Below are 16276 nucleotides of genomic sequence, written 5' to 3' on the forward strand. Positions count from 1 at the left end.
TTAACCAATTTAGTGATATATCAATCAAGTGATGCAAAGCTAAAGCTTAGTAGATGGGCTAAGGTTAAATATATAGATCTCAGAACCATCTGCATAGAGATGATAATTAAATCGGGAAAACTGATGAGATTACTGAGAGAAAGTAGATCAAGAAGAGATAAAGGTCCAAGACTGAGCCTTGGGCTATACTTAGAGTTAGGGGGTATGATATGCATGCATGCATACATACATACATATACATATATATATATAAATACACACACACATATACACATACACAAAATCTAGCAAAGGAGATAGTCAGACTTGTAGGAGGAGAATTAAGAAAGCAGTCAGGAAAAAAAAAACCACACAACAAAAACAATAGACAGGAGGGAGTACCCAGGAAAGTGTGGCTCAAATGCTACAGAGAGATAAAGAAGAATGAAGATTGAGAAAAGGCTACTAGATTTGGCACTTGGATATATTACTTTGGAACTTGTCTGACTTCTCAATCATGCCCCAGGAAGCTCATCACTGAGAAAATCTCATCCTAAAAAATCCAATCAGTATTAGTACTCACATGTCTTCAATACCCTCTGATTGGGAGGTGTAACTATGAACTCTAAAACCTGCATTTAAGGAGAGGGATCAGCATAGCCATTTAATTCTCACCTGGCTATACACTACATTGGGAATTCTTTGATCTCCCTATCATGCCCAGATGTCAGGTACCTCCCAATCCTCATTCCTTTCTTTCTTTCTTAGCTTCCATTTCATTGTTGTTATTGTTGTTTTATCCCATTAGAGGGTAAGCTCTTTGAGGGCAGGTACTTTCTTCTTTTTTTTTTTTTTGTATTATATTACTAGCACTTAGAACATTGCCTGGAACATAGTAGGTGATTGATAAGTATTTATTGATTAATTAAAAAATCATTTGGAGCTTTGAAAAGTTTCAGTTAAATGAAGTGGTCAGAAGACAGACTGCAAAGGATTTTGAAGTGAGCTAGAGGAGAGGAAGTTTTTCTAATAAAGGGAAGGGAACATCATCTGAATTGAACAGTTAAAAGAAACAGTTTGGGGATATATTTTTTAGACATCATGCATCAGTTAAGAGTAATTTTTCTTATTCAGAAAAAATAGCAGAGATTCCATTCTTGCCACAGTTATGTGACTAGAGGGAAGCCAGTTGATCCGAGTCTCAGTTTCTTCATTTATAAAATGAGAATAATTGCACCAGCAACCAAACATAATTGTTTTAAAGATAGTTTAAACCCCAAAGGGTTGTGGAAATAGAAGTTATTATTGTCTGTAATGGTTTAAGTATACCTCTCTATGAAGGACCAAATAAATTGTAGGCTCTCTGCAGACATTTAATTATATAGAATCTCATATTGCTATATTGAAAGAACAATTCCCGTTTACTCTCATAAGAATTAAAAAGAGATAGGCATAACATTATTTATCTTCTTTAAAGCTATACAATATAGAATAATTTATAGTATTTAGAATTTAGATGCTTAATACAAATGATGTTTAATTATTAATGTTAGTATATTACATTTAAAAGTTACTGATGGCTCTATTGCAGGTACATTAGATAAGGACAAGTTCTCTACTCTTTTGTAGTAGAATGTTGCTAAATTAATTAAAATAGCTATTATCATCATTATTATTATGTAATACTTTATACACAACAGACCTAAATTTGCATAATGGAAGTCCTATTTCATTGTTACAAATGAGAAAGCTGAGGGTTAGAAAGGTTTTTTGGAGTTTCTTCATCTGTAAAACATGGTAATGAATTAGGTGTTTAAAGCTGCTTGTATTTCTAAGTCCTTTGATTTGTCCAAGAGCACATATCTCATAAGTAGTGGATCTGGGACATAAATCCTGGCTTTGAAATTCCAAGACTGATATTCATTTCAAAATTATATTTTCTGAATTTTGTTTGAGGTAACTGGGACATTATTTAGAATTTAGAAGTCCATTCTGTTGTATGTTTCACAATAGAAGTTCATCTTCTTTTTTGAAATAATAGATGGGCTCCTATTTGTTTTATTTTTTATAAAATGCCTTAGATTTCTCTATTGAATTTCATAAAATTTTTCAAGTTATAGAAAAAATTAACTTGAATAAAAAAATCTCTTTGCTACTAAAATGTCCCTTGACTCATGACTCATATCTTGAAATCTCACCAATGACAATGTCATATATCAAGGATATGCATTTCCTCTTGATTGTAGACAAGTTACCCTATTTCTAAGAGCTGTTAGGTCTTCTTTCCATAGACTTCCACTCCAAATTTTTTAGATTTAAGATTATGTGGAAGATCATAAAATAAACAACCTTCTATTTCTGCAAAGTTGTACTATTTAACCTTACATTTCGAGATTTTTGAAGATATTTTAAAAAATCTTTCATTACACAGTTATTTTTACTTGCATTACATCACTAAAATCACTAACTTTTTTTGTACTTTTTCCTTTGCATCTCATGCCAGCATCTTATTTATTCTCATAGCTTTAAATACCTTCTTCATACCTAAGTTGTCAAAAACTCTCACAGTTCCGTTGTTGAGTTTCAAGATTTTTATAATAATTAGTAACACTGATCCAAACTTCCTGAATATTTCATTCTTGTATTATTTTGGCATTCTCTTAGAGAAAAATAGAGGTACTCATTTTATTCTTCACATTCTTTGAGTCTATCATATACTCTCTTTCTTTTTTTAGGGACCTGCGTTACTTAACTATAATGCCCTACTTTATCTATTGGGAACATGAACTTTTCCAGGCTAGTATTCATATTTTGAAGAATGGCAAGATTTTCTTGGTTCTCAAAGAGCTACAGAGTTGCTCAAAATTTCCAATCCAATTTTTATAGGGAGAATTGTGACAGGTCCCTTGTGAGTAAAAATTTAAGTCCACATTTACTCTTGATTATGACAGATATTCAACTCATTTGTCATGATATTCAGATGCATGTCTTTTTTCTACAGTAGTTATCTCCCAGTGTATCACACCATACCAACACAATACATGTGCCATAGGATGCTTCTAAGAAGTTAATCTGTACTGGGTGGCTAAAAGCAGTGGCTTGTGACCAGAGAAATTTCTTAGAATGGCATCTGTGGGCAGTCATCGTGAAAGATTTTCTTTTTTATTTTGGAGAAGCTTAGGAGCCACTTTAGAATAAGCCTAGATTAAGTCAAGGATTCCTAGTCAAATGCTAGTACAAACCAAGGAGGGAAAACATAATTTTGAAACCTTCTAGAGATAGCATTGGCAAATTTCTTACTAAATAGGGAGAGAAAGGGCAAGATTAAAGGCAAAGAGAGGATGAGATGAAGGCAAATAAGAAAACCTAACAAAAAAGGATAATTTGGAGACAGCTGGGTGGCTCAGTGGATTGAAAGCCAGGCCCACAGCCAGGAAGTCCTGGATTCAAATCTGGTCTCAGACACTTCCTAGCTGTGTGGCCTTGAGCAAGCCACTTCACTCCCATTGCCTAGTCATTACCATTCTTCTGCCTTGGAACCCATACATAGTATTGATTCTAAGATAGAAGGTAAGGGTTTTTAAAAAAAGTTATTTTCCTAAATTTTTAGAAATTGTTTATTTACTTTTCTATTTATCATCAAACACTAATTTCATCAATATAAAGAATTTTTGGTGTGGAAACTGCCACAAAATTCCTTCAATTTATAAAGAGAAGCATTTTTTAATAGAATTTAATACAAAATAGCATGCGTAGAAGTTGGGAGATCACAAAAGACTTTTTGTAGAAGCTGGTGTTTGGGTTGCATCTTACAGGAAGAGAGGAACTCTGGGAGGCAGAGAAATGGAGAGTGAATTCCACAAATGTGGGATGACTGGAACAAAGATACTGAGATGGGAGATGGTGTATCATGAGTAAATGAGAGAGAGAAGGCTATTTTGCTGAATCTAGAAGTGTGAGAGGGACAGTCGTGTCCAGTGAGACTAGAAAGATAAGTTGGGGCTGGGTTGTGAAGGGCTTTAAAAGCTAAACAGGGGAGCTTATGCATGTTATATGTTCTACATTCTATTGAGACTTTGAGAACCCAGAGTGTTCTTCTTTGCCACAGTGGGCAGGATATTAGTGGAGACTCAATTCAAATTTTATCTTTCCAATAATATATAATTTTATGTAGGGAAATGCAATGTAATATATGTATATATGATACTGTATATTTATATCTATACCCACAAATCTATTATATTTTATTGTTTAACCAAGTTAAATACCAACAATAAGCTTTAGTGGAGGCCATATTCATTATTTTAACTTTCCAGTAATATATGTTTTTATTCAGTAAGTGCAATGTAATTTTGTATAATGTATATATCATATTTTGTTGTCTGACCAAGTTAAATATCAACAACAGTTGCTTACATTTATGCATAACTATTTAATGGCCATATAATATCCTGATCTTCCCAACAATCTTATGAAGTACATGTAGTATGATCACCATTTTACAAGTGAGAAAACTCAGGCTCATAAAGTCAAATGGTTCACCAAAATAAAGTAAATGGAAGAGCTGTGTCTTGAACCTAGACATCTCCCCATCCTTTCCCATTACTCTTTACACTAGACATGTCTTGCTACATGGGAAACGAAACTGGAAGGCCTCAAATCATCATTAATTCATTCCTAATGTCAGAAAATATCTTTTTAGATGAAATATACTGCTCTCACATATCTCTTATGTTTAGCTCCCCAAGCTGGTCCAGCAAAGCTAATTCATCACTGAAGTTTGTAAAAATTAAAATTAATCTCAAATAATTAAAATATTATATTTAAAAAGATTAATTTTCATTTTTACAGGTTCCATATTTTAATGGGGAAAAAGTGGTCAAAAGCTGATGTTTCATAATAACTACAGGCTCCCCCTTGCCCCCGGGATGGAGGGCCCACAGAGAAGCAGTTTACCTAGAAGTATAATGATGCACAGGAGGATGGCAATCAGAGCACCAGTGCTTAGTCCAGTTGGATGAATAAGTGCCTCGGCGTTACAGGACTGCATGTTACCATGATGATCGCATGCACACACACGGATGGTCACGGTCCCCGTGCTGCTCTGAATTGGGTAGTCATTGTCAGAGATCACCACAGGCAGGAGGTAAGTGCTCATTTCGTGTCTATTGTAGCCATTTCTCCGAGTCAAGATTCCTGCCGTGTTGTCTGAAACCAGAAAGCAGCATGGGCAAGTCAAAAAATATTATTAAACTGAGTAGGGATGAGAGGACAACCTTTGGAATGTCATTTGTATTCTTTTACCTTTGTTGTCGTGAATAGTGAAGTTGGAACTGCCAGCAGCTTCAGGAGCCAAGGAGAAGGAAAATTGGTGCCCACTGTAAGGGTCATCCTTGTCAACAGCACTCAGGGTCTGGATCAGCTGCAATTGAAATAAAGTTGCTGTATTGCTTTTCTGACTGGGATGGCATGACATCTCCATTTGCACTGAACTGCTGAGATTAATGATGGGATTTAAAAGACTGATGGGGAATCTGCTGCATTCAAAGGACTGGGTGATTGGAAAATCCTTGGGTGTAAAAAAAAAGCCATAAAACATTATCATTTTGATCTATCAAACTATATTATTTCACTACCTGCTAGAACAGAAGCTGTTTGAGAAGGCAGGGAAAAGTCTGTTCAGCAGCTTGCCTTAGCAATCAAATCTCAAGAACAAGGAAAGGAGCCCGACCAGATCAAGTTCAGCCCCTTTCCTCCCTGTGTGACCCTTCCTCGCATGGTTTAGAATGATTAGGACTGATTTAGACAAAATGGGATGTAATTTTTACACTGGCAGTAAGAAGCTATTGCACAAAGAATCCTATGAAATCTCACTAATTTGAAGGGATGACAGACAGAAGGGTAGTTGGAATACCTGTCAAGCCCTCCTACAGCTTCCAGAGACCAATGAGATAGCTGCCTCGGGGTGATGGCTGACTACAGCAGGGTTCAGGGGTGACTGGAAAGGCAAGGGAATCTTACTGGAAACAAGCTGTTAAACTGTTTAATGGAATAGGAAATATCTCAGGTCTCTTCCTGTAATGGCAAGCATCATTTTCCATAGAGAAATTTTATATTTCCCAAACTACCTGTTCTTGAACCCAGCAATTCTATCATGGAATGTTAAGATCTCCTTGGGGATTACTGAGTCATAGTTGATTTTCATGAATAATTTTATAATTCTGCTAAGCAGAAATATAGAAACTGAACTCAGGGTTTACTAAGATTTTTCCTGAAAGAATAAGCCATTACAACATGGTGTCACTGAAGGTGAGTTTGGAATTTCATTGAGATTGCCTTTTGAGGGTCAGGGACTGAAGACAGAAATTTTGGGAGTTCTTTAGTATAGGGAATGTTCTTTAGTATATGGAATTTCAAAGTCATCATCTAAAGATACAAGGGTCTCAGGGGGAGGGAGGGGATCAGTGTGCCCTGTTTAAAAACAGCCATCTAATAGGTTTTATCTGGATTCTCAGATGGCCTTATGAATTGAGGTACTCCTGGAAGATTTTTCAGTCAGATAGTTTGATTTTTCACTTAAAGATCATTGGGTGGGTTCCAGTAGATCACAGGTCCCTAAACCCTATAGGAGAACTCTATATGCTTTGGGAGTCTTGCATCTCTTCCTTCTTTTTTCCTTCCTTCTTTCCTCCCTCTCTCTCTCTCTCTCCTTCCCTTCAGTTTTTCTTTCCTTCCTTCCTTCCTTCCTTCCTTCCTTCCTTCCTTCCTTCCTTCCTTCCTTCCTTCCTTCCTTCCTTCCTTCCTTCCTTCCTTCCTTCCTTCCTTCTCTTTACTTTCTTCTGTCTTCTCTCTCTCTTCCTCTTTGTCTCTGTTTCTCCCTCTTCCTTGCTGTCTCTCTCTTCCTCTCTCTTCCTCTCTCTCTCTCTTTCTCTCTCTCTCTCTCTCTCTCTCTCTCTCTCTCTCTCTCTCTCTCTCTCTCTCTCTCTCTCTCTCTTCTCTCTCTCTCTCTCTTCCTTTGTCAAGGTCTTTTGCAAGCACTTGTGAGAAATCTGTCAAATGATACCTATTCACTAAAATAGCACCTTAAGGAGTATCAGCATATATATGAAAATTTCCAGATTTGATTATGAACACTAATTTTTCCTTAAGATTTTTTTTCATGAAGCTTTGGTGAAGGAATTCAAAGATAATGTTGAACATCACAAGAAAGCTAGCCAGGATTTTGGATTGTGGAATTTTCCAAGTAGACAATATGTTTGAAATGCACCCCCATCCATTATGTTGAGAATAGAAAAACCTTAATGAGAGAAAGATTATCAGGGGTTAGGAGGGCTCATTCCTTAAAGCAATAGCTTTAAACTCTCAGATAGAATCACAAAAACTAAACCACTAATAGGGATTCCCTGAGGACTGCAAATTTAACTTAGAAAAACACATATTAACATATCTATGCTCTCTTTAAACAAATTGTTGTGCTAGATATTTCTCGATTATATTTTAGTCTTGTTTGGCAGCACTTGGGATTGTTACCCTCCATTTTGATACCTTTGCCTCAGAGCATGTAAAATATGTCCCATTTGGTTCCAATTCACATGGAGCCTTGATGAATCTGCTTCTAAGAATGTACAAAAGAGAAACCTATTCCCTCACTTCAGAACACTCCTTCTCTGACTATTTCCTATCATTAGAGCATTGTAATGAAAAGTCTTTTAAAAGATACCTGATCTAGAACTAATCACGCATACAGAATATTTGGGCAGATGACCTCTTGCTTTTTTCCCTTGTAAGTGGGCAGTACCTGATATGAGCCTCTTAGTGGTGAAGGAACATTAGACTTATTCTCACACTTGGCTCCATGTGTCCATGATTATATGATGCCTTGCTTTTATTCTTTCCTGATCTGTGGTGAATGTGGATGGAACAGACCAGATAAGCACCTTGAAAACCTTAAAAGTTTAGTAAAGCCTTCAGAAGTCCAAGCATTGGAATTTACAGGAGAGTCTATTGCTAGCTACCTCAGTCAAATTCGGGAAGGAGTGAGCCCACAGGAAAGACCTATCTGATATATTCCTGCAAAGATGCTGCCCATTTGAGCAAGAGTATGACATCCATCAGCTATGCTACATCAGGATGTGAAATTGGTGGGAATTCCATGAAGTGAGAAAAGGGCTCCCAGAATCAAGAAATATCTACTACCTGCCACCCTTACATTGGGGAAAGAAGCTTTCTAGTAACTATATTCAGTTTGTATCTACACTTCTCAGGGACTGAGTGACTGGGTAGAAGGGAGAGGGTACTCCCAGGGTAGGGATTTTGTCATCCTTGAGTTTTTGTTCTATCTTTTCAGTAAATATCCCTCAGCAATTGATCTTAATTACTTAATTGATATTGGGATGATGTCAACTAAATGATATCAAAGGAAGAAGATGCTTAGTTGGAGGGGCTTGTAAATTAAAGTTCTAGAAAAGCACCGTCAATCCCTCAGGGTAACTCCTAGAGCTCTGAGTGGAAGGATATTCATCTGCCCTCTGAGGTCTTAGGTCATTACTGGGAATGGAAGTTTTGGAAACACCCTTCAGGTACTACACCTGAAAAAGTCCTGTAAAAGGACGTCTATTTATTAATTCAAAACTATATCATGATTCAAAGAAACCCATACATTTTATCCTAGCATTCCCATTGGTCAGCTTTAATAGGTAAAACCAATGTGTATACAGTAGCATCCTTTATATATCATAAATGCAAAGTTTTAATTAGGCTAAGCTTATCCTTTGGGTCTTATTTATAGCATTAATTTCCTGAGCAGAGAGAGCAGAAAGCAAGAATTTAGAACCCAACACAAGCTGATTTATTACAAATTCTGAATTAATGATGATACCTTATTGTTTCACTACACTCACCTGGTCTGCCTTTGCTTTTTCACAAACGAAAGTTTCATAGAATTCAGCAAACTCTGGGGCATTGTCATTGACATCCAGAACTTTGATAAATAAAGGTACACGGCTACTTTGTTTTGGATTGTCTGTAAAAAAGTCACAAAGGAAGGAACATTCACTTACTAACTGATAATGCAGTATTGGCAACAATAATTAGGTTAGGTGATGAATTTAACATATAGATGAGCCTCTTTTTGAGCTGTACATTGAGTAAAACTAGAAAACAAGGCAACTAAATGGTAATATTGTCAGTCTATGCTTAGTAAGAAGGGAAGAACAGGTAGCACGAGATTATCCGAGGATGGTTTTTTAGAGAAGGTGAGTCCTTAAGGAAGAATGAAGAGAAGCTAGAAACAAGCAAGTGAATAGATTATGAAAAAGAGCTGGGGAGTAGAATGAGAGAGCTCTGTGGTAGGCATAAAAAAGGCTGGTGTACTGCAAAATGCATATATAGAGTAAAGATATAACAAAAAGAATGATTGAAAAACCTAAAGCTTACAGATTCTTTTTATAATTCTGGAGACTCAATTATTGTGCTATGTTGTGAAAGATACACTGGACTAGGAGACAAAAGAAATGGGTCTGTTTTATATCTGTAACTAACTAGCTGTGTACCCTCTTGCCATTCAGTTTCTTCTGTAAAATTAGAGGAGTTTACTTTTTGGCTTTTTTTATAAAGTCTTTTTGCCCTCAAATTTCTTTATGTTTTTTTTTCCATTTGAATTTATTACATTTTTAATCATTATAGGCATCAACTATTCACATAAATTTTGTTAGTTGTTAAAATAGAAAAGCAATCCATAATATTTAAATTGTTAATACAGTTGGTATGGTTTAGTAGAAAAGATGTGGTCTAGGAGCCAGGCAATCTGAATTTTAGTTTGTTTCTTGTTACTAAATAGCTTTATAAACTCTGATACTTGTATCCCCAGCAACTAGCACAATGCCTGACCCCATAGTAGGTATTTAAGAAGTATTTTTTGATGAATTAATAACACTAAATCTCTTGGGGACTCAGCTTCCTCATCTATAGAATACAGGTCTGGTAACAGATAAGCGGTAAAATCTTAACATTATATAAATAAATTCATAGAGTAGGAACTGAAACTAAGTGAATTTCATACTTCATTACTTCAAGGATCTATGGTTTCTATTAATTTGGGTTCAGTGAATCTGTGACCCTCCACTAACACGTTGACATCATCATCATCATCATCATCATCATCATCATCATCATCATCATCATCTTTATTATTTAGATAGCACTTTAATGTCAAATCTGAATTCAGGTCTGCCTAACTAGATTTGGCACATTGATACCCCACGAATATTTAGAGATTTGGCAAATGTTCACAGAAAGCAGCCATAACTAAAAAATGAATCTTGTTTAGAGACATCCTGGTGAAGGACCTTTCCAGATCTAGATAACATGGTCCTCAGATGACACATCACTGGAATCATATTTGAAGTATTTCCAGGTTAGCAGGACTTCTGTGAACTCTTTCTCCATTGGCACAATGTAAGAAAAACTCAGGGTCATTTGCATGCTAAAATAATCCATGGGGTGGGTATAACTATGTTAAATGAGGTAGTTAGGTGGCATGGGAAAAGATAAAAAAATTATGACTACTCTAAAAGCTTTCTTTCATAACTAAAAAACAAACAGCAATACTTTACTTTCTTTGACTCTCATCACTGTCATACATTGCTCCTTACATTAAGCTACATTATGCAAATGACATTTTGCAAAATAATCTTTTTTCAAATGCTATCTTGGCAACTTCCACTTTGGATCACATTTCAGGAAATCTGTCACTGTTATTCACTAGCAATGGTTTTCTGATTAACTAGTGGCTTTCATTACATACTTGATGTGCCACAGGACAGTTGGAAGTCAGTATCTCTTTAATACTGCAATTATTTAAAAGATAGAAGCCTGGAAGATGGGCTTCCAAGAGGAGAAATACAGATATTATAGGTTTTTATATTTAAGAAATGTAGATGGTTATGTATGAATATGTTCATGTATAGATACACACATATAACATATGTGTATATATACAAAAGTGTATATATATATATTTGTGTTCATAAAATGATATGTATGATTTCCTACTGTGTTTCATGGGTTATTAAAGCCTAAGACACTGTAACTTGATTAATAAAGAAGAAAGACTGGTTCTTGCAAAGAGAACAAGAGATGACCAGTACATAGCTTTTGTGTTCTACTGATCTATTCATAGTATCAGGAAAATTGATAAAGGAAACTCCACTCATTGCACGAGTTGGGAAGAGTTGACTCACATTTATAGACTTACATAGACAAAGAGTTCCACAGAATGAGCAGGTTCACATGTAATCTGTATGATCAGAATGGTCATATTGATGAGATCTCAGATCCACTGGAGAATATGATTATAATTTCCTAATGGGGTAATGTTGAATCATGGCATGGATGGAATTTAGGATCATAGAAGAGTAGTCAAATAGAGTCTAAGGTATGTAAAGCCCTATTAGAGTGGAAGGTGAAGAAGACACTAACAAAGTACTATGGATTGGTATGTTAAAGACAAATAATCTTGTGAATTGTTGAGAGTCATTCTCAAAGGATGGTGGAGTTGTGATGGAATTTTTGGATGAAATAACTCATGAATACTGGTAGACAGAGGTCTTGGCTTGGAGTCAGAAAGACTTGAATTCAAATCTGACCTCAGACACTAGTTCTGTGACTGGACAAATTCCAGTTCCTTTGTTTCAGTTTTCTCAACTGCAAAATGAGTATTATAATAATAGCACCAACCTCCCAGGTTTATTGTGATGATGAAATAAGATATGTGTAACACATTTAGCATAGTGCCTGATAAATAGTAGGTGCTTAATAAATGCTGTTCTCTTCCTATTAGGGCATGGAGGAATTTTATACAATATAGAAATGACTAATAGCTTTACCTAATAAGATATGAATATGCATATGAATATGTATATAAAGAATAGATATTTGTGCACATAAAAGAAATTACATGACAGCATAAGTAAGAATCTATTTTTCAGTCCTATCTTATTAGGCACCAATTAAATCACAGGAGAGAAAGGAAATTCTATTTTCGTGATTCCAAAGCACAGAACTTTGCTTTCTTCTCATGGAAAGTCCTAGGTTACCTTTCCATGTATAAATAGAAAAATAACTCTAGGAAGAAAAAAAATCATCGCAGACTATTATTTAGAGTGCTTCTTTTCCTCAAATTATTGAGTAGGTTCTTCCCTATACTATGAAAACTTTCAACCATTCCTCTTAAGCCCTTAGCCAGATGACTCTGACATGAGAGGCAGCTGTAGAACTTTGATCTGACTTACTGATCTCTGTTGCTATGACAGTAATGTTGTGCCACAGCAATGTTTCTCGGTCGAGAAGTTTAGAAGTAAAAATGGAACCATTTCCAGAATCAATGTTGAATATTCTGTCCATATCAGTGTGTCGATCTACAGAATACCTGAAATGGAGAGCAGAATTTAGAAATGATTTTCTCTTAACTACTGTTTTAATATAGCCTAAAATTACCTCGTCTAGCAGAGTAAATAACTATTTTATTATTGGCTTCTATTTCAGAGTGTAAAGATCCATATTAAGAGTAATGCTCACAGCTACTTTCTAGCATTTTTCTAATCTCATCACTTTCTAATAACATGTTAAAGTACTGATTTATATGAACTCTACAATTTAAATAATTTGAGGGTTTTTCAATGATTTGTTTTTTTGTATGAAATTTGGAAGAAAATCTTTTAATGATTGTACTATCTTGAACTTGGGAGAGAAAACAGTATTTCTATTTTGGTGATTCTAAAACATAGAACTTTGCTTTCCTTTAACTGACTGTTTAATATCTTTTTTTTTTTAATTCTTACCTTCCATCTTGGAATCAATACTGTGTATTTGTTCCAAGGCAGAAGAGTGGTAAGAGCTGGGGAATGGGGGTCAAGTGACTTGCCCAGGGGTCACACAGCTGGGAAGTGTCTGAGGCCGAATTTGAACCCACGACCTCTCAACTCTAGGTCTGGCTCTCAATCCACTGAGCTACCCAGCTGCCCCTAAGAACATTTAATATCTCGATAATATTAAATGTCATAAAAATGAAAGTCATTGAATTGTCTTTCATATACAATATCATTTTAATGTTTTTCTACTATAGTTTATAGGATTTTTTCCCACAATCAATTTTAAGAAAAAAATAATATTTTAATAATTCCTTTCTATATAGAAACAGCTATGGAACGTTGGTTATCAAAAAGCATTATTGACTGTTCTAGAACAGTGACATTTATATGTCACTACTGAAGAATCATTACTGAGTAATTATAAATTGATTTTAAAACCATTGAGTTCTTAGATGACTTTCTAGTCTCTAAGATTACAGAATACAAGATCAGACCTTTATCTAAAAGTATTATGTAATCTAAAAGATGCAAAGGTCTTCATAAGTCATCTAATTTAACAGATATCTCAGCGAGAATACTTTCTGTAGCATCTGTGACAAGTAGGTTTCCAACCTTTGAAGCTCTTCAAGGAGGATGGAGTCAGGAAGACTTACCCATGGAGAGGTAGCCTATGTCTTTCCCATTACCTCTGAAGACAGACTATTAAACTTTGGTAGTTCTATACATAGGGAAAATTTTCCTTATATCATGCCCAAATTAGTTTCTTTTAGTTCCCACAATCTTTTCCATCTCATTTTGCTCTCTTCCATGTGATGACTCTTTAGAAACTTGAAAATAACTAGCATACATTTTTTTTCTACAGGCTAAATATCCTTCATCCCAATTTGGGGAAGTTAGAACTGACTATTTCTTAATAAGTTTTATTGATATAATTTGTTTTTTATGTTACAAATATAATATTATGCCCACTTTGTCAAAGTTCTCTTGTAACAAAGCAGTGAAACAACTCATAATGCTGTGACATCAACTGAAAGAAGTTCATATCTGTAATAGCACCCAACCTATTTTAAAAAATAACAATAATTTTTTTTCTCTCTCCCATCTCCCACCCCATTAAAAGGAAGAAAAACACATTTCTTATTAAAAATATTCAGTTAAGCAAAACAAATTTCCTCAATGATTGCATATCTATATATGTACACATATACACATACATATACATACACACATCAATGTGCTTATTTTCCTATAACTCTTCCAAATGTTATCATTTCCCTTAATCACTTTCTTCACTGATGCACATGAAAGGGAAACTCAGAATTGCATTAAATTGCATTTCTTTAATTAATAGTAATTTAGGACTTTTAAAAATAGACTGGATTTCTTCCCTTGAAAACTGTCCTTAGGTCATAACTATATGGAGATCAAATGGGAAATGGCTATTTTTCTTATAAGTTTGAATCAGAACTTTATATATCTTGGAAGTGAGACTTTATCATAGAGAAACCTGGTGCAAAGATTTTTTTCCAAGTTAATTATTTCCCTTAATTATCATTTAATTAGATTTGTTTATATAAAATAATTTAAACTTGATGTAATCAAAACTATCCACTTTATTTTCTGTGATCCTCTCTATTCCTTGTCTGGTCATGAATTTTTCTCCTATCTGTAGATCTGATAGGCAATTTCTTCTCCACATTTATCTAATTTGTGAATAATGAGACCTTTTCTATCTAGATGATGGAGCCATTGAACTATTTTTCTAGAAGTTATAAATGCTGATGTAATTGTTTTTGTCTATATGCTATTCGAGTTTTCCATTCCTTTTTGTCAAATAGTGAAGAAATTGTGTTTATTGAATACTTGGGTATTAGATATATTTGCTTATATATTTTGTGTGCTAGGAGATACAGTGAATTGTGTATGTACTATGTCTGAATTCAGAAAAATGCTTATTAGCTGTGTGACCTTGGGCAAATCAATTAACCTTTGTCTACCTCATTTTCCTTATCTGTAAAATGGCTATAAAAATAACACTTTGTTCTCAGGGTTATTGTGCAGATCAAATGATATATTTGTAAAGCACTTTACACAGTTTCTATCACACAACAGGTGCTTAATAAATGCTTTCCCCCCCTTCCTTCCTATTCTGTTCCATTGGTAGAGCTCTGTGTTTTCTAATCAATACCAAACTATTTTCATTAGTTATTGTGCTGTTGTGTAATTTGAGACATAGCTTTGCTAGACATTCTTTGTTTCCATTTATTTTCAGTATTTATCATAAAATTCTTGACTTTCTCCCCTTCATAAGAATTTCATTTCTATTATTTTTTCCACTTCTTTAAAGTTATTCTTTTGTAGTAAGACTAGTATGACATTGAATTAGTAAGTTAATTTAGATAGTATTGTCATTTTTATTATTTTGAATAATTCTACTAATCAGTAACGACTACTTTTCTAAATATTTAGGTATATCTTTATTTCTCTGAATAGTTCTTTGTAGCTTCATTGATATATTTCATATATGTGTATGCATATGTGTTGGATTTCAAATATTTTATAAGTTTTATAGTAATTTATAATAGAATCATTGTATATTTTCCTGCTGGTTTTTGTTGGTATAATGTAAAATATATTGGTGCTTTGTGTGAATTTGTTTTCTATCTTGTTACTTTGGTTTTACATACACATATGTATATATAAATTTATGTGTATATATGTGTACATATATATCATTTAAGTTTATATACATATATGAAGTGAACTAACATAGCAGGACATAAACATATCCATAGCTACTTGTTCTTTTTTACCCAACAGAAGTGTTACCAATCGACAGACCCTATAATTTCTACATCTACAATATTTATCACATCTCTGATAGCTTTTTACTCATTTGGTTATCACCCTAATTTAGATTCTCACTTGGTCTATTTTAATAGCTTCAAATCCCTGCCACTTCTAATCCATTCCACTTTGTGGCTTCCAAAATTACTTTCCTAAAGTGTAAAACCTAATGGTCAGTCATTTACACAATAAACTCATATAGTTCCTCAACTACCTGTAGGATCAGATATAATCTTCTTTGGATCTTAAAGCCCTTCACAACTTAGCCCCTCACCTCCCTTTACTACTTTAGGATAAGTTATTTCTTTCCCCCTCACTTTTTGGTCCATCCAAAATGCTCTTGTTATTACTCACATGATATTCTATCTTCTGTCTCCATGTTTTTTTTTATTAGTTCATCAGTACTTATACCTAGCCTGGTATATAATAGTTATTTTAATAAATGTTTTTTGACTGACTGGTTGTTCCCCATGTTGCTAGTGTACTCCACCCTCCTCCCTCCAGTTTCTATTTTTAGAATCTCTTTTTTTTCCCTTAAAAATTCATCTCAAAAGCTATCTTCTACATCATTCCAATTGAGG

At 34.5% G+C, this 16276-nt stretch overlaps 1 protein-coding gene across 2 annotated transcripts in view; it reads right to left on the reverse strand.

The window, feature by feature from the left end:
- CDH6 (cadherin 6) overlaps positions 1–16276 on the reverse strand; it is a 202152-nt gene that overhangs the window by 15602 nt on the left and 170274 nt on the right. For both annotated transcript variants that reach the window (XM_056824260.1, XM_001364806.4), the window contains exons 8-11: positions 12270–12406; positions 8880–9001; positions 5284–5401; positions 4936–5187 (exon numbers count right to left, since the gene is read on the reverse strand). In XM_056824260.1, coding sequence (XP_056680238.1) covers positions 4936–5187; positions 5284–5401; positions 8880–9001; positions 12270–12406 — 629 coding nt within the window. The remainder of the gene's footprint in view (positions 1–4935; positions 5188–5283; positions 5402–8879; positions 9002–12269; positions 12407–16276) is intronic.

Source organism: Monodelphis domestica, chromosome 3, assembly GCF_027887165.1.
Source record: "Monodelphis domestica isolate mMonDom1 chromosome 3, mMonDom1.pri, whole genome shotgun sequence".
Lineage (NCBI taxonomy): Eukaryota > Metazoa > Chordata > Mammalia > Didelphimorphia > Didelphidae > Monodelphis > Monodelphis domestica.